Source organism: Dermacentor silvarum, chromosome 7 (assembly GCF_013339745.2).
Source record: "Dermacentor silvarum isolate Dsil-2018 chromosome 7, BIME_Dsil_1.4, whole genome shotgun sequence".
NCBI classification, from domain to species: domain Eukaryota; kingdom Metazoa; phylum Arthropoda; class Arachnida; order Ixodida; family Ixodidae; genus Dermacentor; species Dermacentor silvarum.
In genome coordinates, this window is record NC_051160.1 from 11,604,110 (window position 1) to 11,625,822 (window position 21,713).

Sequence of the window (21,713 nt, forward strand, 5' to 3'; positions counted from 1 at the left end):
AGTTTTGAGATACGCGTTTCCGAATTGTGCGACGAAATGCAGTTATCGCTCCAGTTAAATTTGCCCGGCCCTGATTAAGAAGGCGTATTGTTCGCAAAGTACGCTAATTCCAACTAAATGCCGCATTAATGCAAAACATAAAGAAGCGTCACGTTCTTGTTGTCGTTGTTCTATTTTTTTTTCTTCTCCCAATCTTACATTCTTGCTTGTCCTTCCCACGATGTCCGACTCGATAGCGTTGCAGTCGGTGACATTTGGCTCGCCTTCTACTCGAACATCGCCGAAATCTTTGACAAGATAACCTGCGAGACACAGAGGTTGCGTAGCATAAACGTCCCAACTAACAACGAATCAGGCCAGCACAGAACCGAAATAACTGAAAGCGAAAATCATTAAGTACGTACAATACGACACACTACATAACATCCAGGCACGACTTTTCAAGATATATATATATATATATATATATATAAGTTGTGCTTCTGATTTTCCTAAATACGCTTGGCCCATTGAAAAATCCAGTTACTTACATATATATATATATATATATATATATATATATATATATATATATATATATATATATATGTGTGTGTGTGTGTGTGTGTGTGTGTGTGTGTGTGTGTGTCCTCTCGAAGGAAGCTCTTACGTATCATCGAAGACAGCGATGAGAACCACGATGATGGTACGATGATGGCACGACAAGAAGGACCACTGTGACAATAACGTCAAGGCATGGTTGACAACAATAACATGACGATGCACAGGAACAACGATTATGATGGCGATGGCGATCACAACCTTCGTCGTATAGTTGTCATTGAGCTAAGCCCGGTCCTGCCGTGTGACGACCGTGGTGGTAAATGTCGTCATCACCTTAGTCACTGTCGTATAGTGGTCCCGAGCAAAGTCGCAAGTATAGTTTCCTATCTAATACCACGTGTATGCCTGTCATGGATTTCTAGCAGCCCAAGGTATTGACGCAGCGGCTGCACGCACAGAAACACGAGCAGAAGTGTTCCTGTGCGCACTCCTTCGTTTGACTGCTTGCGCTAGAGAACCGGAAATGAATGAGCGACAACTGACTTAAACCTTCCGGTTATTATACAGTGCCTCTACCGCGCAACAGCTATAGGTATAATGTGCGCATGCGTGTGAACTCGCTCAAGGAAGATGTGCTCACCTAAGCCTCTGAGCTGGTCAAGGAGTCCAGCGTCGCGCAGGATCTTCGGTGCCTCTTCGACTCCAAGCTTTCGCTGTTGATGAGAGGAATGAAAAAAAGAAATTAATAAAAGAAAAAAGAAAGGAAAATGATTTAAAACAAACACTATATATATATATATATATATATATATATATATATATATATATATATATATATAATGGATATACAGTGAACTGGAATATTCTAGTTCACTGTACGCTAATTCTGTCGCTTCTTCCGCCTCTTTCTTTTTTCAAACAGCTACAACAGGCTAGAGCGGCCTGTCCCAGAGTCGGCTGACGAGTCACTGTCTCTATCTCTCTCACTTTATTTCTGATTACTCCTGGTTGTCTATCTTCACTTTCAATTTCCCTATACTTGATTGCCAACTGCCGTATTGCCTCCTGGCCAGCGCTCGTTCCCCATAAGTTATTTCCATAACATGGCGTCTATGACGTGTTTTCGGCTCCGGAAGGACTTCCGGTGCACGTAATTTGCAAAGCATATCCTTCGAGATTTGCTTTTGTTATCGGCCATCGCTGGGGCGTGGATTTGGACAGGACCTATTCGAAGACCGCATGCATCATATTGTGACTTACTGAAGCAATACCTCACTACCAGAAACAAGGTCGTTTCTGCTCCCTTTTACATATGGCACATATCCACAATTTAATCATGTAAAGACGGTGCGGTAAGGTATGGAGGCCCGAAATAAAACTTAGGAAAAGAAGGAAGAAGTTATTAATGTTCTATCGCAATCTATCGCTCCTATTGCTTATCGTCGTTTCGAGTAAAACCACGAAATACGTTTTCCCTGTCTGTTTGTGCGTGACGCACTCAGAAATGCTTATAGATATCTATAGGCGAACGTAAATCGCACGCTACTCTAGTCAAGGGCGTAGCGGCAGTCATCGATTGCAGAGCCTTGCGACTGAATAACTTCGTCGGTAAGTAAGCCAGTACTGTTCTCTATCATATCTGTATTAAAAAATAATACTGTGGCGCCACGTAGCGGTGCGTTGAGGAAGTTATTGGTCGCCCGATATAGCGTGAGGTGAAATCGTACAGCATATATGTGTATACAGATAAAGCAACGATCTGCCATAACAGACTCGCACCGTTTCGGGTGCTGCTCTTACCTGTCCTTGATGAAGAGGGACTCCCAGTACGCCAATCTCTCGCTGGACGCCCGTCGAATACGCCGCGGCTGGTGACCGGTTGCCGATCCTAGCAGCACAAACTGCGCGCGCCGCGTCTTTGACTATGCTACGCGACGCAACCGCTCCCATTGTGTACAGCGACTGTTCTGACGCTCTGGCCGGGAAATGAAAGTACGGCGATAAAAACGGGCCCTCGCTGCAGCTAAGCAACCGTGCGAGAGCCGAACGAGTTCCACCTGGCAAGATACAGACGACGTTCGTGCAAGCGCTAACTACCAAAGCCGCGTTGTTTCTCGCGGTATTGCACGAGATATGAGCGGCGCGGACTAGTACATATGTGTACACAAACTTGACGATGCACAGCGTTGGCTCGAGCACGCGCGTTTGGGCGCCGCTTGGAGCGTCAACTTCGATGCTGTACGGTGCGATGTCCCTCAAGGTTGCAGCAAGGCGATGGATATTCGGATCACTGCATATCGCATATACGCGTTGCAGCGCTGGTTGTGCTGTTGTACTCCTTGTTTTCTTCGATGAAACGGTATCGAAGTGTCACCGATCCTTGGCTGTCGAACACGTCAGATAAGTAAAGAAGCTCGAGCGTCAACCACACGGTAATCCAAGTGCCTTGGGTTCGAACTAAAGGAAGCTGATTCGCACGTCTTCGGTGAAGGAACACGCTGTAACGCGCGACGATCGAAAGAGAACAGCGTAGACAGATTGAACCGTTGTCCTGGCTCTGAGAGCAATCCGCAACCTTGAGATTAAGACTGAAGACCTAGCAGCGGGTTTCCTCTTCTGTTGTTTAAATCTTCGGCGTCCCTTGTCGTGGCGAAAAGGCGCTGCTGCACTTTCGACGATCGCTGGCTTATTTTCTTCTCTTTAAAGAAAAAAAAAATACTCTTTGACGTTGCCACTGCTGACGAGCTCTCTCAATATCCGACGCCCCTTTCCCAAGCGATTAATGCTTAAATTAAATGCTCAACGATCAAGTCAGTAGAACCACCACTTGACGCTCCTAAATGCAGCGTTCTCTGAACTTCCTCTGTTGTCTGTCCAACGTTCCCCGGACGCCTGTTTTTACTGCGACCAGCAGCCGGCGCACATCGTAAAAGCGTCGAGATTCCGCCGACTACTCCCATAAAGGCTCCTCGCCCGGTTACGGAATGAGCTTCGATATCGCGTTTGTCTTCGAGAGTGAGAGATAACGAGAGGCGCGCAGCGATTGTCCGACGAGAAGTGGCGAGAGAAGATACACAAAGACAAAGGGAGATTCTGCAGCTTATCGCGGACTAATACGACCATCGCGATAGCGCATTATCTATGGTTCTTTTGCCCCCTTCGTTCTTGCTTACGGCTTATGCGTCAGCGTCGCGGAGACAGCCGAACAGCTAGGCGCGCACCCATTATCGTTTCAATGCCTCTCATAACAAGCGTCACATGCGAGTCTGCTGCCGTTGCACGAGACTTTATGCAGGGAGCAAGGGCATGCTCTGAGATTTAACCTTTGTCTTGACTCCTCCACATTGATCAGTTGAGTGAGTGATTGAATAATTTTTATTAACGAAGTGTGAGGAAGTGACTGGGTGAGTGAGTGACTAGCTGAATAATTGACTGACTGCGTTTAACGTCCCAAAGCGGCATCTGGGATATGTTAGACGCTGTTCACAGGTTTATTTTAAAGGGGGCGTGGGGGGGGGGGGGGGGGGCGTGACTGAGATAGTGATTGATGATGATGACTGCAAGGATGCTTACGATCAATTATAATTATATTTGTAATAATAATAATAAATTGTGAGCGGTGTAACGACACTTTTTTTTTTTAACAAGAAGCGTTAGCATTCAAGCATGCCGGTTTATACGTCTGTGATGGCGCCGACGCAACTGATTTCCTGAGGCATACAGAGACAGCAATAATGCAGCTCTTTGTCAGTTTTGACTGGATATGAAAAGGAAGAAAAATATTTTCAATTATGCAGACCGGCTGTGCGCGCTCCGAAAGTGAAGGGCCAGTATAGTTAATGTAGTCAACGTCAGATTTCAAATAAAGCCCATGGCAGCCAACTTGCGAAGCTAAGCGCACTTTCTTTTAGCGTAAATACAACTTACTTGCGACATCAATATTAATAAAACCTTGCGTTAAGCCTGACAGCGATGCCGGGCTTCCAAAGAGCTCGCGGGCGCCAGTTCACTTGAGAGAAACGCTGACATGCAGATAAGCAAAACATAATTTATTACAGGAATAAATTTTATTTATTTATTTAGAAATACTGTTAACCCTCTCTTGAGGGTCATTACAGGGAGGGAGCACATTTTGCATACCGACGTTTACACACATACATACGCATTATATGCCTATATAAGCAATACAACCAAACAACAAGACGCATTTAAATAGCAATAACCATAGCTAAAGCTCAGACTAATCATCAAAGTAAATCACATAAATGTACATCAAGTAAAACGCATGAATTCAATAATACCATTTGTATTGACCGCATCATTCGGAAGCCCGTTCCATGCGTCAATTACATCAGGAAAAAAAGAACAGCGATACATATTCGTTCGAGCAAAGTAAGGCTGAAGCACTCGCGTATTACTCGCCCTCTCACTTCGTTTCCCTGGCAATAGCAAGCAGTCATTTTTGTTAATACTAAAATCGCTTTTCATCAATTCAAATAGCAACTTTAACCTACTTTTAAGCCTGCGTTTGTTTAGCAATTCTAGATTACACAATCTTAACATCGCTGCAACAGTCATGCTTTGTATACTTTGAACTTATAAAACGGACCGCAAGACGTTGTATTCTTTCTCATTTATTTTTCAATATTTTCTGATGAGGGCTCCAGACAACACTAGCATATTCGAGTATCGGTCGTACGAACGTCTTAAAAGCAAAAAGTTTTACGTCCCTAACATGCACCCAGCAGTTTCTTCCTTAGAAAGTATAGCACCCGTGATGCTTTGGAGCATACATGATCAATATGTTATGCCACTTTAAGTTATGCGTAATTAGAACACCCAGATACTTGAAAGCATCTACTGTCAACAAGGCGTGATTTCCGATGTGATATTCAAATGGAATTATCTTTTTCTTTTATTGCGATAGCAATTATATGGACACTCTTCAACCGGATTTCTGCCGTCGGCGTCGCCGTCGCCGTCAGGTTCCCTATACATAAAATCTTCGCCGCGCGCCGTATGCCCGAGCGGAAGCGTGCGGGGACGCGCGCTATCACGGAGAGCGAACGCACTCAATCTCCCACGCGCAAGCAAGGAAGCGGGAAGCCAGCGCCGGAGGGAGCTGGGGGGGGGGGGGGGGGCGCACTTTTACTCTGCCAGCAACCGCGCTTGTCGCTCGCTCGCACCGTCGCTTATCTCCACATGGCTCTGACCTTTATGCGCCGTGCATTCGCCGCTCAGTTTCCGTTGAAGCGATAGACAGCACGTACCTTCGCCCGCTGCTTGCTGCCAGCGTTTTGACAGTCGTTGTCTGCAGTCATTCAGTGTGATCTATTCATGTTTGTTTGTGCGCGCTCACACCACGCTTGTTCGTTCAGTTAGTAATAGTCGGGCCACATTTTCCAACGCACGCTACACATGCAATGCTGCCCGGATCGGCAGTGCAGCGCTACAGGTGTGTCCCTTCCCTGCCCACGGGAAGCGCTTCTCATCAACACCACCGTTTCACAGGCGCCTTCTCGTGGTCATCGAGTCTCTCTTCATATCGGTCTACTCACGCCGCAGCACACCTGCTTAATTAATCAGCTCATGTTTACTACAATTCATATTGCTACCAAAGCCGCTCACCTTACTTCGTATGACATTGCTGTGTTGCTATCGCATTCATTGCTTCGCCCTTAGGGCGAAACTGTGACATTTTTTAGAAATGTGGGTAATTGTTGACTTTGAGTAATTTATTTCCATTCCCCAAGTTTGACACCACATGTGTAACGCCTGTAGACACTGGTTAATTTTCAGCTGATCATCCCCATTAGCTATTTGTGCGTAAATTAAGCAATCATCGGCAAAAATCTTCAGCTTTATAGGAGGTTTTGCTTCATCTGCAATATCATTGACATATACCAGAAATAATAACGGTCCGAGAACTCAGCCCTGCGCGACTCCTGAAAATACTTCAAGTGAGCCAGAAACGGCATCTTCTATTTTCACGCATTGCTTCCTATCATTCAAATACGCTTCGGTCCAACGCAGTACAGATTGGCTAATTCCGGCAAGACGGAGTTTAATCATCAATCTATCGTGAGGCACCTTATCGAAAGCTTTAGTAAAATCTATACTAAGTGACATCAAGTTGCTGTTGCATGTCCAATGCAGCCGCAAAGTCATGAATCGTTTCGATAAGCTGCGTTGTAGTTGAAGCACCGCGCCTGAAAGCATGCTGATAAGAATTAAAATAATTTTTGTTTTCCAGAAACGCGATAATGTGGTTGGCGATGACATGCTCTATTGTTTTGCAGTGAGGATCAGCAGTGAGGATCAACGAAAGGTCAAAAATACAAATATAAAATGTTGTTTAATGTAACTAAAAATACAAAGTGTTCTGCGGAGTCTTCTTTAAGTCTTCAAGCATTGCTTATTTGCCCGAGGCACCTCTGAAATATCTTGCGGTGATTTGCCCTGGTGAACACGGTTACAACTTCCTCCAACTGAATGCCCATCGCTCGGTGTACGATTGTCTCTCCAGAGGAAAAGAACAGTGGCAGCTGGGAAAAAGGACTTCATGTGTTTGTCACGTGCCGTATACGCTGGCGTTGCGCACAAAAATTTTAATTATGGGGGGGGGGGGGGGGGGGGGGATGACAAGACGTCCCAATTTAGTAGGCTTTTACCGCCGCGGTCACGCTGTCCCACGGCTTACGTGTAGGGCGGTGTTTTGTCCCAATTTGGCCTCTCCGGACCCCCGAGTTGTCCCAGAATGCCTGTCCTGTATAGTGTCTGAATCGGCTGTTCGCTTTCTCGGGTGTGGTGGCTTCACGTCAAAAAAAAAAAAAAAAGGACTCGAGAGAGACAGTCGACAAAGCAAAACACTTCCGGAAGTGAAGCACCTGCTATTATTGCGATAGCAATTATATGGACACTTCAACCGGATTTCTGCCGTCGCCGTCGTCATCGCCGTCGCCGTCGCCGTGAGGTTCCCTATAGATAAAATCTTCGCCGCGCGCCGTATGCCCGAGCGGAAGCGTGCGGGGACGCGCGCTATCACGGAGAGCGAACGCACTCAATCTCCCACGCGCAAGCAAGGAAGCGGGAGGGAAGCCAGCGCCGGAGGGAGCGGAGGAAGGGGGGGGGGGGGGGCATGTCGTCGGTGTCGTATTCGAACGCGGCGCTGGCTCGCCTACAGGCGAAAAGGCCTCGAATGTGTTTCACCACTGAAGAGGACCTCTGTATACTGCGAGAGGTTTCAGCAACGAGGCCGTTTGGTGACGATTTGAAGTGGATGACCGCGATCGAGAACTTGAAGCGAGCGCTCGGCCGCGAGCTGACGCTAACTCCAACCTTGTTCGACAGGTGGCGCAGCAAAGCGTTCACTTCTATTCACTTCTAAAGCCCTTCACTTCAGCCGAGCGAGGGATCGCCGAGCTAAAACACTTCCTTTCGTGCCGCGCTTCGCTGCCGTCTACGCTCGCCCGCTCGTTCCTCTGGCCCGTAAACCCGCAGAGCTATTATAACTCTCTAATGTTTCTGCCTTTTGTCAGTGGCCGGGGCGCCGGTCGTTTTATGCGCGCGGCGCTCGCATGGTGTGACGGTTTCGCGAGTGGCAAAATGGAACCGTGCTAATGGTTATTGGCGTATTACTGTTTGAATAGCGCGCCAAAATTATGTCTCTTTCGTAGCTCCTAAAACTGACTTCTAAGTTCTTTCAGTGACTTCGTACGAAATTGCGTGCTGACGAAGGAACACAGTCATGTCATTTTATTTTTGCACACGCACACACACACACGCGCGCGCAAAAAAAGGTGCGTATAAAACAACACCAGAACAGCGGACATTTCCCATAGAAAAGCACTGCCGTCTGTCATATGACATACCTATGATTGGAGAGTCATCACGTGGCACCTTTTCGAAATAGAGGACATTATCAGGCCTTTCCGCAGGGCGGGCGTCGAATTGACAATGAAGTACACGAAAGTGCCAATACATATCGCAGTGCTCCAGCACTGCTAAGTCATTCTTTATACACGCTTATACGTATACACTTTACTGTTTTGTACACTTAACTCACACAGGGCAGAGCTTCGGAGCTCTAGACGGAGAGCTAACTGCCTGTGGAGTTGCCATTACATTTCTCCACGCACACCGTTTAGATGCTCATATGCACATGTCGTTACAATAAAATGATGTCAGATTCTCCCTTATACACGAATAATTTTGAAGGTTATTGCTCACTCATGTTCATGTGCACTCACACTCGTCGGCGCTCACACTCAGGCTCACCAACACTCATACTCACATTCACAGACGCCGCCAATCATGTTTATTCTCACACCTGTTATATCCCACACCTGTGAAGTGGGTTTGGAGCGATTATGAGCCACCGTACTCGAGTGCGAGCATGCCGGCCTGATAGTTAGATTGGCGTTGAGTAAGGTTTATTCGTTCTTTCTGTTCGCCGCCTAACCGGACGTGATTCCTCCTAATTGTGCTGATCCTTATCGCCGCATACGTGGGCGGTGACATCACGCGGTCGCACCAGTTTCACTGGCGCAGGACTCGCAGTTCGGGTCGACGATGTTCGCGTCAAGGTCGAGAGGCAGGTGTCCGCCACGAGGGCTGCCGAAAAACGCGTCGACGAGCTTCACCCCGCAGTCGACGGTGTTGCTGGCGTCTTGCTCGTCACCCAGCAGCGGGTTCACCTCGGCAAGGTCAAGCACCCTGAGTTGACCTGCGACATCGAGGCAGTGTTTCGTCAAGAAAACCTCCACTGACGTGCGGAGCTACATGACAGCGACGAACAAATGGCTGAGGCTCACGAATGGTCGTTGTTGGCTGAGGCTCAGTGCCGCTTTAGCTACACTGCGTGAAATTGGCGAGAAGGATGCCGGTTTCGCAATTCGCCGCGCTAATGTTTCCCAAATTACGAATTACAACCCCTATAGCTAAGTCTGGAACATAGAGAGAGAGAGAGAAAATATCAAGTTGACAAATCTTGGACGAGTTTACCGCTTCTGACCAGTGGGAGGCTATATGCTGCTCAGCAGCGACCCGGAGGATCAGCTCTGGGTCGTCCGGATGGCCGCGGACGCCGCTAGACTACAAGGACTGGTCGCCGTCTAAGGGAGGGGGCGAGAGGGGCCGTCTCCCGCCCCTCTGGCCACCTGTGACCCAATGAAGGACTCAATGAAAGTTGTTGCTCTCTCGCGGCAGAGGCCACCGTGGCGCGGGAAAAGCACACACCAAATGCTTCTTAAAATGTATAGTGGGTAGGTTGATTTCGAGAAGAATTCAGTTTTTCGTAAATCAGCCTGACGCACGAAACCTTGTTTTTTTCCCGACCGGGTGTACGTTTCTGTCGCATGCTTCAACTACTCTTTCTTGAGACAAGGTTTTGATTTCAAGCCACGCATGCTGGACACTCGTCGCTGCAGTTCACCGCCAAACATTAACATGGAAGAACAAGCTAAAGTAAACCAGTGACAATTGGCTGATTACTTAATTAATTGAGTGAGTGAGATTGGTTTTTGATGTTAACGTTCCAGAACAACACCGAGACTCTCGAAGACGCCATGATAGATGGATCTGCCGTAGTTCGGAACACACAAGGTTCGTTAAATTGCGCCTGGTGTACACGAGCGTTTCCAAATTCAGCAATCATGGAATGCGCGGCTGGGAATCTAGCTCGGCACTTCGTGCTCATCATCATCATGAGCAGCATCATATCATCATAATCACCATCATAATCAGCAGCAGCAGCAGACCGTCAGAGCCACTATGGCGGGTAACATCAGCCATAAAATAAGCTAGCGTTGTCAGTACGTAGATAGTCTGAGTGACAACTCGATGGCAGTTAATTTGACACAACTCTAGTTTAGAACAACTGCTGACTCACCAGACTTGCTTACTTCTTCCGCGATGACTAAGGCTTCCCGAAGAGTGAGTCCTCCTAAGACTATAGACAGGAAAAAAAAAAAGATAAAAACAAACATGGCGATGAAAGATAGAAACAGCCAACCCACAACCCCAGAATAAAATAGGTTCTGTAGAAATCATTAGAGGATGATTCTCTAGAAAGAGAGCACGACAAAGAGTTTCATTATACAGGGGTACCTACGTAGGCCTCCATCTGCACTGACCCATATCGGCATGAAAGAGGTTCGTTGAAGAGTGGCAGATATATAAACATTGCCACATAATCAGTGACCCAAGTTGGTGCGACGGTTGGTTTCGAACCCTGTTCCCTCAGCACAGCAGCCCGATGCGCTACTCATTCGACCATGGACTACCCAATGACCCAGGTTGGTGGGACAACGGTTCGATACACACACACATACACAACACACATACACATCATCATCATCAGCAGCAGCAGCAGCAGCAGCAGCAGCAGCAGCAGCAGCAGCAGCAGCAGCAGCAGCAGCAGCAGCAGCAGCAGCAGCAGCAGCAGCAGCATATATTTACGTCCACTGCAGGACGAAGGCCTCTCCCTGCGATCTCCAATTACCCCTGTCTTGCGCTAGCTGATTCCAACTTGTGCCTGCAAATTTCCAAACTTCATCGCCCCACCTAGTTTTCTGCCGTCCTCGACTGCGCTTCCCTTCTCTTGGTATCCATTCTGTAACTCTAATGGTCCACCGGTTATCCATCCTACGCATTACATGGCCTGCCCAGATCCACTTTTCCCGCTTAATGTCAACTAGAATATCGACTATCTCCGTTTGTTCTCTGATCCACACGGCTCTCTTCCTGTCCCTTAACGTTAGGCCTAACATTTCTCGTTCCATCGCTCTTTGTCGGTTCCGTAACTTGTTCTAGAGCTTCTAGAATTGTTAACCTCAAAGTTTCTGCCCCATATGTTAGCAACGGTGGAATGCAATGATTGTACACTTTTCTTTTCAGCGACAGTGGTAAGCTCCCAGTCAGGATTTGGCAATGCCTGCCGTATGCACTCCAACGCAATTTTATTCTTCTGTAAGTTTCTTTCTCGATCATGATCAGGGTCCACACACATACATACACACACATGCATACATACACACATACATATATACATAGCTAGCCCACGGAAAGTGTGCGAAATACCCGAAGAATGCTAATGCAATAAAATGACGTACTATATAGAAAGAGGCTTTAACCAGAGGTATAGTTCTGGTTGGCCAATCTGCCCATCGGGGAAGAGGATGCACTAGAAACAGCGTACGCCATTTGGGGGCGTATCTTATCCCACAACGATAATCGTCATCTGCCTTGCTTGCTTCGGACAACATGGGCTGCACATGCCACCGGTGGCGACTGCTATTCATTTCTTAGCTCCCACTGCCTACCTACCTGGCTTGCGTTTCATTTGTTGAAAACTGAGTGCCATCTTGCATATTACCTCAGTGGTGCTGAGAATGAGTGGTTTTGCGAATCTTTTTTTCCGAACGGTGTCTTTTGCCCCATTGCAAGTACGCACAATCGTGAACGCCCGAGTGACACTGCCTCTGGAATCACATAAAAAGTGGTGACTTGGTGGGACGATCCTGGTACCATTGCACGACCGTATTTTGAACGTCTTTTAATGTGGGATGTAACGCGGATGTTGATAAGCATGTTGATAAGCAGAGCAAATCGCATCTACATGTTTAGATGTTGAGTTGGAGCGCTGGGGAAGGACGGCCTTCTCCTGTTGCCCTCTTTCTCTGTGAGGGCTGCGGGGTTCCTTGCTTCTGGTTTATTGATACTTTTTTTTATATTGTCACGAGCAGCGATCCTGTGGTCGGTGCTTGGACGATGACGACGACGACAATGTGGCTATCCGGTGTGCACGCGCTCGCGTTACCATTGCTGTAGCGTGTGCGCCTTGCTTTGTAAATATATCCATTGTATATAGAATCTACCCGTAACATCTTTGGTGGAAGTGTGGGGTAAGCTCGCTACAACACCGGCAACTGGATCTTCGCAGAGAACGACGCGTTGCTGCCACCACAATGGTTTTCGTTACTATTACGTGAAAAATGAGTAGCCGCCACCATTGCAGGGCAACTGTACATCTCTTGTTTTCATTTAAATAAAGAAAATGCCATCTAACCATCCTCAATGCATGCAGAAAATATACGCCTTCAAGTGCATCACTTTTTATAAAGCGAGTACCTTTCCAAGCGTGAGCTAGGCTATTCGCGTGCATTAACAATCATCGTTGATTGTTTCTGCGCAATTTTCACAACTAACCTGTGTTTCCGCTGCTGCGACCACCACCACCGCTGCGACCACCACCACCGCCACCGCCACCAAAAACTGCTGCTACTATTACTTCAAGTGGTATGAGGGAAATGCTCTCAGCAAATGGCGAATTGCTCACCTGGTGTCCCCGTGCTCGGTGCAATTAACTTGTCGATGACGTCGATGTCGTAGCTGATGTGCAAAGACTTGTCTCCCCTGTGGCGAAACGAACAAGAAAGCACGAGCGTTCAAAGAGAAGCAAGTCAGTCAGTTGTCTTTTGCAGCGCTGATATTTTTTTATTGCCACAGCAATTATATAGGCACTCCAAGCGCATTTTTGCCGTCGCTGCGAGGTTTCGTATAAAGTGCAACGGCGATAAAATCTTCGCTGCGCGCCGTACGCTGTGTGCGCGAGTGGAAGCGTACGAGGGTTAGCCGGCAATCGTGGCTCAATGTAGCGCACGGGAGGGAGGAAGGTAGGCCGGAAGTGCACGGTCTTGCGCGCACGAGGCACGGGGGCGAGGCGAAGGAGAGGGGTCACGTTCTGCTCCGTCGGCTGCTGCTCACAGCGCGGCCGCGCGGGCGGCGTATCTTGAAAGCGATCTGCGATGGGGACAAAGTGCATGCGCCGAGTGCCGGTAGCTTCGTATGCGCTGTGATTTTGGCATTTAGTTCGCGTTGAAGCGAGACGAGAGATAGCGCGAAGCTCAATTTGCCCGTCGTATTTGCTCACGTGTTACCAAATGTACCAAATGTTGCTGTTTGTTATTTTTTCCAGGCAGTTATAAGTTGTAGTAGCGTAGGCATTCTTTTATACCCACATGATCTTGAATACGTGCATTGTATATTTATTGTAATACACCTCCGCATCAAGCATTCTGCTGTCATTTGGGGCGCAGATCCGTCAAGCCATTGTATTTTTTTTACAGCGCTCACAACATCTTAGATGTTGAATAAAGAATATTTTCATTTGATTTGACAAAAAAAGAAGTTATCATTCAGTATACATCCGATTTGCTACAGAGACCCTCCACGGTATTCCAGTGACTATGGCATTGCGCTCCTGAGCTCGAGGTCGTTGGTTCGATCTCTCGCGGCAGCCGCATTTCAGCATTTCCATGGAGGGGGGGGGGATGGAAAACGGGCACATAAAGTTAGGTTTAATTACGGTAAAGAACCCCAGATGGTCAACATTTCTGGAGCCCCCCACTATGAGGTGCCTCATAATCAGATCGTGGTTTCGGCACGTGATACCCCGTATTTAACTATTTTATTGCGATAGCAATTATATAGACACTTCAACCGGATTTCTGCCGTGGGCGTCGCCGTCGCCGTGAGGTTCCGTATAGATAAAAATCTTCGCCGCGCGCCGCATGCCCGAGCGGAAGCGTGCGGGGACGCGCGCTATCACGGAGAGCGAACGCACTCAATCTCCCACGCGCAAGCAAAGAAGGGGGAAGCCAGCGCCGGAGGGACCGGGGGGGGGGGGGGGGCACTTGTACTCTGCTAACAACCGCGCTCGTCACTCGCCCGCACCGTCTCTTATCTCTCCCACGCGCAAGCAAGGCAGCGGGAAAGCCAGCGGGGGGGGGGGGGGGGGGGGGGGGGGGGCACTTCTACTCTGCCAACAACCGCGCTCGTCGCTCGCCCGCACCGTCTCTTATCTCCACACGGCTCTGACCTTTATGCGCCGTGCATTCGCCGCTCAGTTTCCGTTGAAGCGATAGACCGCACGTACCTTCGCCCGCTGCGGCGTATGGGCTTGCTGCCAGCGTTTTGACAGTCGTTGTCTGCAGTCATTCAGTGTGATCTATTCATGTTTGTTTGAGCGCGCTCACACCACGCTTGTTCATTGAGTTAGTAATAGTCGGGCCACATTTTCCAACGCACGCTACGCATGCAATGCTGCCCGGATCGGCAGTGCAGCGCTACAGGTGTGTCCCTTCGCACGCGCTGCCCACGGGAAGCGCTTCTCATCAACACCACCGTTTCACACGCGCCTTCTCGTGGTCATCGAGTCTCTCTTCATGTCGGCCTACTTACGCCGCAGCACACCTGCTTACTTAATCAGCTCATGTTTACTACAATTCATATTGCTACCAAAGCCGCTCACCTTACTTCGTATGACATTGCTATGTTGCTATCGCATTCATTGCTTCGACCTTAGGGCGATACTGTGACATTTTTTTTCGATGACGACGACGGCACTTCGAGCTCGACCATCTGCAATGTTCAAGTAATGTCACGATAATGTCGACCCCCCTATGACCTATTAACACGCACAAAAGCTTGCTATATACAAGAGTATTGTAAAGCGAAGCTTTCTCTGCCTCTTACCGGCTTTGTGCCTGCGCTGCCGTCTCTGCCGAGTATCGCATTGCGACGCCTGCGATCGCACCGATTTTTTTTCGCTCCAGTCGCAGCACGTGCAGCAGCCTTAAATCCCAACTTCGGCCACTGCCAATGTGACCCAATCAGAAAACTTGCTGCTGGCTGCTGTCTTGCCGAGCGGATAATACTGTGTCGACTCGTGTAAGGGCCGCACGTTTTCCCCCACAATTCTGACAAGGTGCGGCCCTTACACGGGACCAAACCTTTTGATCAAAATTGCCCCAATGCAGCTTTGACTTGTGCACACCCCGGATCCCCGGAGGTACCATTGCATAAGAGGCCAACGCTCAGCTCTCGCCATCTAGTAGCGGCGCGCGGAATCACACAGCGCGCGAAAATTCGCCGATTGCATCGGGGCACGGAAGGCGATTGCGCTTCTCAGTTCAAATTCTATTTTTTTCTTCAAATTTTAGGCTGCCAAGTTGGGGGTGCGGCACTTACATGGGTGCGGCTCTTACTCGAGTCTATACGTTAACCTAGACAGTTGCGTATTTAACACCCGAGTATTTCCTTAACAGACAACACGGGTCTCTGGATATGTGGTACTTGCAATGGCATTCTGTGTCACCGGGTATGTGGCCCATTCTTGGCCGATCCCCCAGAGGATGCGCGTGTGTCACTGTGACGCAAGAGGTAATACACAGGAAGCCTCGAATGTCATTGTTTCTGTGTCCCCGTTAATTTTGCGCTGCCTGCCACCATGGTCACTTACGTCGGGTTTATCTCCCGCAGTATTCTCTGCACGACGCCCTGAATACCGAGCCGGTCAACGTCGCCCATGTCGTACGTCCTTATGCCAAGGTGGTCCATGAAGTACCTGCGTATAGTGGGTATAGTATAAGGCAACGTCCGCGATTACAAGTATATACAGTGGGTCATAGTCTACAGCGGTGCAGCGGGCAACACGTTTCGAGGCACTCTGCATCCATCGTCTAGTGCATGCAGGCTTTACGTGATATTCCACAGTGCAGGACAACTTAGAGGCGAACTCAACGTACTCCCCTATTTACCCCTAAAAGATTTACCCCTAATAAGTCGCGGAAATGGCAGTTATATACAGGAAGAAATCTTCAGGTTTCAAGAGCCCCGAGATCAGCAACGAGGTTGGTGAGCGAGTAATTACGTTTTGCCGTGCCGAACTGGTCTATACTTTCCCAGAATCCTCTCCGTTCACCCAAAAAGAATAACAGCAAGAGAGCACTCCACCCTCGAAGCTATAGCTCAAATATGTCGCATGTTTAATACACTTGCCACACTTCAAGCCAGCCTCATCACTTCGACTTTCGGCACTCCTTAGACCAAAGAGTTAACGCAAAATTTATGAACTCAGGTGAGATTGGAAGCAGGGCCATCCTAAACACGACGTCGGGACAACTTAATCCGATGTATGGCCAATGCCACTGACCGTTGGGTTTACAATAGCCTTTGCTTTGCTAAGGGAAGCAGCTACATGTACACTCGCAAGCAGCAGTTTGGAGACCAATGTTGCTACGAATGTTTCGCATCTAGGTCGTGCCATCCGAAACCGAGTGGTGCAAACGAAATTCAAGTGTAATACGCTGGTCATCGGCTCTGTCTCACCAATGGAACACAAGACACTCTCGTAGAACACATCGATACAGGTATCAACGATGGCATAGACACCGCACTAGTGGGTCCAAAACTGCCAAAAGCGAGACCGACATACCCCGTCTTGTAGCCGACCCTGCAGTAGCAGCATTTCTCGCTGAACCCGCCGCGATACGAGACGGGTTGAGCTTCCTGATGCGGTTTCGTCGAGGTCGCACCGTATTTGAAATACGTCATGAGCACCGACTCCACCCTGGAGATTATACAACATCCGTCGCTATCAGATGGCATCTATCAGCTGGGGAGAAACGCCCCCATTCTGATCTGTGTCCAGTGGGTCTCAAGTGCGGCCCTGTACCTGGCCAATTGGAGGCGGGATTCTGCCAGTCGTCCACCCATCGTGTTTGATTTAATTCGATGATATTGGAGATGAGTACATTGGATGAAAACGTACTGAAAGAAGTCCCTTAGCTCGAGGCTGATTTGGGATTTCTTGTAACCGGTAAATAAAGAAACTGCAGGAGCAATTGCGGATCATACAGCAGCTGGTACAATTCAATTCAATTAACAGAAAGAGGTACAGTAGTAAGTTAATTCCTCTCACCATTTTTTTTTAATGTTACAGCGATCAAATTCAATAGTTTAATGAAATACTTTTTTTCTCGGGTTTTACGTGCCAAAACCAGTTATGATTATGAGGCACAGCCGTAGTGCAGGGCTCCGGATTAATTTTGACCACCTGGGGTTCTTTAACGTGCTACTACAGCGCAAGCACACGGGCGTTCTTGCATTTCACCTCCATCGAAATGCGGCCGCCGCGGCCAGGATTCGATCCCGCGATCTCGTGCTCCGCAGCGCAACGCCTTAGCTAACTGAGCCACCGCGGCGGGTTAGTTTAATGAAATAGGCAAAAGAAATGTCGAATGAACAAAAAAGAAAAAAAAAGGACAGAGAGAAAGAAAAGAAACAAAAAGTGAAGCCGAATGCAGCACAGGGAGACAGGCTTTGATAAAAGCACAAAGCAAAAATTATGTTCGATAAGTCGAGAATGCAGTACTACTGAAGAGCAAAATAAAATTGAGATTAATAATAAAAGAGCTGTAATAAACCACACAATGAATGACGGAATGTAGAGGAATGAACTACTAGAGTAATGGCTAGATGAATGTACCTCAGTTCGAAATTTCTGTCTTTCGCATCATTAAACTTTCCTCTTTCTTTCTTCCTTTACCTCCGTGTGGTTCCAACCATCCTGGTGGGCACACTGGCCGAAATCAGGTGGCACTTCGGCAACTTCGCGTCGAAAAGCAATATAAGTACCTCGGCGTACACATAAGCGAAGGAAAGAATTACTCAAGCAACCACCAAGATAATCTGAAAATAAAGGGGAAGCGGAATGCAGCAATAATGAAACACAGAGCACTGTGGGGCCACAATAGTATGAGGTGGTGCGTGGAATCTGGAAAGGAGTAATGGTGCCAGCGCTAACATTCGCAAATGTCATTATATGCTTAAAATCTGATATCTTGTCGGGTTTGGAAGTTAACCAAAGATCGATAGGCCGGTTGGCTTTGGGAGCCCACGGTAAAACCACAAATGAGGCAGTGCAGGGTGACATGGGTTGGGCCTCTTTTGAAGTCAGGGAAGCACAGAGCAAAATTAGTTTTGAAGAAAGGCTCAGGAACATGGATGAAAATAAATGGGCGGCTAAAGTGCACAAGTATCTCTACATGAAAAGCGTGGACACAGAATGGAGGAAGAGGTCAAGGAAGTTGGCAACAAGTACAGGATAATCGAAACTGTAAATAGAGAACCAGGAGTCATCAGAAAGAAAGTGAGAGAAACAGAGACCGTGAATTGGATGCAAAGGATGGAAACAAAAAGGACAATAGAGATTTACAAGAATGAGAAGAAAGAAATTAGAAGGGGAAACCTGTACGATAACACAAAGGGCAGTGCCTTGCTATTTGAGGCTCGAGCCGGATGCCTAAGGACCAAAACATACCGGAACAAATATTCGGAACTAGATGAAGACATGTGTGTGCTGCAGTAAAGATCCGGAAACCACTCAGCACATCCTGATGGAATGCGACGGGATCCACCCAGCGAGAACCGTAGGTAACGTGCAACTCCCAGAAGCGCTTGGGTTTAAAGTGGAAGGAAACATCAACAGATCAGCCGTAGAGATCAGCAAGAGACGATTAGAGTACTGGTGAAAAAAAAAAGCAGGGAGAATATGGATACGACCTGACCTCTTAAAATCATAGGCCGCGGTACAAGGTAAATTTTTGAAAAAGAAAAATAATGAGAGGTACACAAAAGTGCTAGATAAAGAACATGTATAGTATACCTGATTAAATCAAGCAGGCTAGGTGACTATTTGTCGCCGCCCCGTTTCAAAGGGGATGCCAATAAATCATCATCATCATCGTCGTCGTCGGGGCTGCGCTTACGCTGGCAGGGACCACCGCAGTACCGCGCCTCATGTGGGTCCTCGTGCCAGTTTTTTGCCGCCTCTTTTAATGGAGTGAACATGAAACACTTGATGGGGTCTGTGCCAGGGCATACAGCAAGCACACCTGCGGCACCTGATAGCAACTGGTCTTCGTTCGGGGCGCCCTCATGACTTGCAACGTTGCATGGATACATGGGCCGTTTCGCCAGTACTAGCTAGACCTTATGCGTGAAACAAGCTCGCTCGTATACGTATGACGCCTCTTTGTATTTTTGTTGCAATTTGTATTATGCATCATGGCAAACCTTCAAGGAGAAAAGAAAACGACGAAACGGAAATTCCACGGTGCCAGAGTCGTGCTGGAAGAAATTTAAATTTTTTTGCTGATGCCAATGGCCTCCAAAGCTTCGCTCGCGAGTGTACATCACCTTCGCTGTCGTAAAGAGCAGTCGCGCATGTACAGTCGGCGTCGAAAGTTTATGCACCGCGGAATCAGATGAAGCGTTGAATGTCTGAGCCCTCTTCGTGCCGGGAATCAGTACAACCTCTGGTGTCGTATCCTAATACATAGTCTGAAAGTCCGTATGCCAGGCTGGGTGGCCAAGCTGAGGAAACATTTCACGTTTTTCTGAGACCCCGTGGTCCACAAACCTTTGACGCCGACTGCACGTGATGAAGGCAACTGCTGCGAGATGAAGTCACTTACCGCTCGTAAGGGTCAACGTCCCTCAAACCAATGTAGGCCAGGCTGTCCTTTCGGACGCTGGAAGCAGAAAAAAAAACAGATGTAAGGCACGCTAAGCATGTCAACGTATTGCGCGAACCCGGCAATCATGGCACCGAATAAGTATTCTCGCCGAGTGCTCACGTTCAGTCATCTGTATTCAATCGCAGCTTTAATTGCATTTGCACGGAATCAAGTGCCAATGACCAAGCGGACAAGAGTAACCTGCCCGAAGGAGCCGGCGATCTGGACCATGGACCACCCAGAAACCCCGCCTACTTCATGAAGACCCTCCCCCGAGAATTCGCTTGCCGATTGGTCGCTTCCACGCGCGGTACCATAGCCCACAGTAAACCAGACTCTGTAAGAGACTGCAGGAGATGGTCAAACGATCACAGTGATCAACTAACATTGACCAAACGACCAGAAATATTTTTAAATACATTTCTTTCCTGTTTTTCGTCATCTGTGCCCCTCTTCGTCGTGGTCATCTTGCTCCTGCCGTGAAGGTTGCCTCGTCCAGCCGCAATCGTATCAACCGTGTTCTGTTACAATAGCGACGGCGTGCGAATCGAATTATAATTTGGTACAACATTTAACTGTTTTACTGAGCAATAAAAACGTTTTCTACAGTATACACACGGCGCACAACGCAGCATCGAAGAGTCTGCAAAAAAAAAAAAAAAAAAAAAAAACGATAAAACCAGTCTTCAACGGCCTCCGAATATTCTCCGCACACTTCCGAGTCGTCAAGCATAGCAGAAGTATGAAAAGTAAACGTAGCAGATGCGTTGCTGATGGTGCCCGAGGCGCTGTCGTTCTGGGGAGTTGAAGGAGCGGAAGTCGCATTCCAAGACGTACTCCAGGACGCGTTCGCGGTACCGGTCTGCGGCGACTCGAACGTCGCGCTCCAAGTATGTCCCCGAGACGTGCTCCAAGACGTGGTCGAAGTTCCCGTCGGGATCTGAGTCGATGTCGTGATGAGAGGCGGCGTGCTCGAACTTGTACTGCTCGAACTCGTGCTTGAAGTCGTGCTTGAAGTCGTGCTTGAGGTCGTGCCGCAACAAGCGTTCCCAGCAGCGTTCTACGGTCACGACCGGGTTTGTGCTTGAAGCGGCGTCCACAAGCGTACTGCAAGTATCGCTGGAAGTGTTCGGAGGAGCAACTCCGGAGGTGATCGTCGACGTAACGGTACGCGTTGAAAACGTCGTCGCCGTCGATGTCGAAGATGGAGTCGCGGCCGAATCTCTTGCCGAAGTCATTGCTTCCCTGCTGCCAGTCAACGCTGCGCGCATTTCAAGTGAAGAAGCCCGTAGCCGCGAGTTACGGCATTTATACGCTTCAACAAACGAGGTTGCGAATTATCACCACGAATGACTCCGCTTATTGTTCAGTAGAAGTGCTACGCTCCTTCTGAAACCGCGCTCACTACTCCTACGGAATTAGAACAGCAATGTCTCCGATGAAAGCCGTGAGCTTCTCTAGGCCGCGTAGATGGAACACTTGATGATGATGAGCTTAAAGCCTTTGGCACATACCCACTCAGGGGGTTTAGCCAAGAGTCGGGCAGATTTTACATATGGGCTAAGAAAATAAACTTAGAAATCTTCAGGCAATGTTGCTCTAATTCCTGAAGACATTGCACATACACAAGAGGCGGGTTTGCCGGACATCGAGAAAAAAAATGACTAGCAACAAATATAAAAAAATTCCGAAGAAAAACAACAAAAGCGAGACCATTTACGAGGAATTTCAGCAAACATTATCAAATCAATAACAAAATACCGTCACAGACCATGAAGACGGAAGATGGCAGTGAAAAAAAAAATAATA

The 21,713-nt window shown here is 48.1% G+C and overlaps 2 protein-coding genes across 10 annotated transcripts in view; both read right to left on the reverse strand.

Annotated features, from left to right (window-relative positions):
• LOC119457563 (arginase, hepatic) overlaps window positions 1-21,713 on the reverse strand; it is an 88,284-nt gene that overhangs the window by 11,723 nt on the left and 54,848 nt on the right. Inside the window, exons 2-4 of one of the 4 annotated variants that reach the window (XM_037719167.2) lie at window positions 2,344-3,261; window positions 1,184-1,256; window positions 199-302 (exon numbers count right to left, since the gene is read on the reverse strand). The exons of 1 other annotated variant lie outside the window; for it this stretch is intronic. In XM_037719167.2, the coding sequence (XP_037575095.1) occupies window positions 199-302; window positions 1,184-1,256; window positions 2,344-2,493 (327 nt within the window). In that variant the 5' untranslated portion in view covers window positions 2,494-3,261. The remainder of the gene's footprint in view (window positions 1-198; window positions 303-1,183; window positions 1,257-2,343; window positions 3,262-21,713) is intronic. 2 more of the 4 variants (XM_049670217.1, XM_049670218.1) reach the window with 2 other exon arrangements.
• LOC119457562 (arginase-1-like) overlaps window positions 8,986-21,713 on the reverse strand; it is a 119,693-nt gene continuing 106,965 nt past the window's right edge. For 4 of the 6 annotated variants that reach the window (XM_049670213.1, XM_049670211.1, XM_049670212.1 and 1 more), the window contains exons 8-12: window positions 19,863-19,919; window positions 15,845-15,949; window positions 12,881-12,957; window positions 10,433-10,492; window positions 8,986-9,268 (exon numbers count right to left, since the gene is read on the reverse strand). In XM_049670213.1, coding sequence (XP_049526170.1) covers window positions 9,063-9,268; window positions 10,433-10,492; window positions 12,881-12,957; window positions 15,845-15,949; window positions 19,863-19,919 — 505 coding nt within the window. In that variant the 3' untranslated portion in view covers window positions 8,986-9,062. The remainder of the gene's footprint in view (window positions 9,269-10,432; window positions 10,493-12,880; window positions 12,958-15,844; window positions 15,950-19,862; window positions 19,920-21,713) is intronic. The other 2 variants (XM_049670214.1, XM_049670215.1) reach the window with 2 other exon arrangements.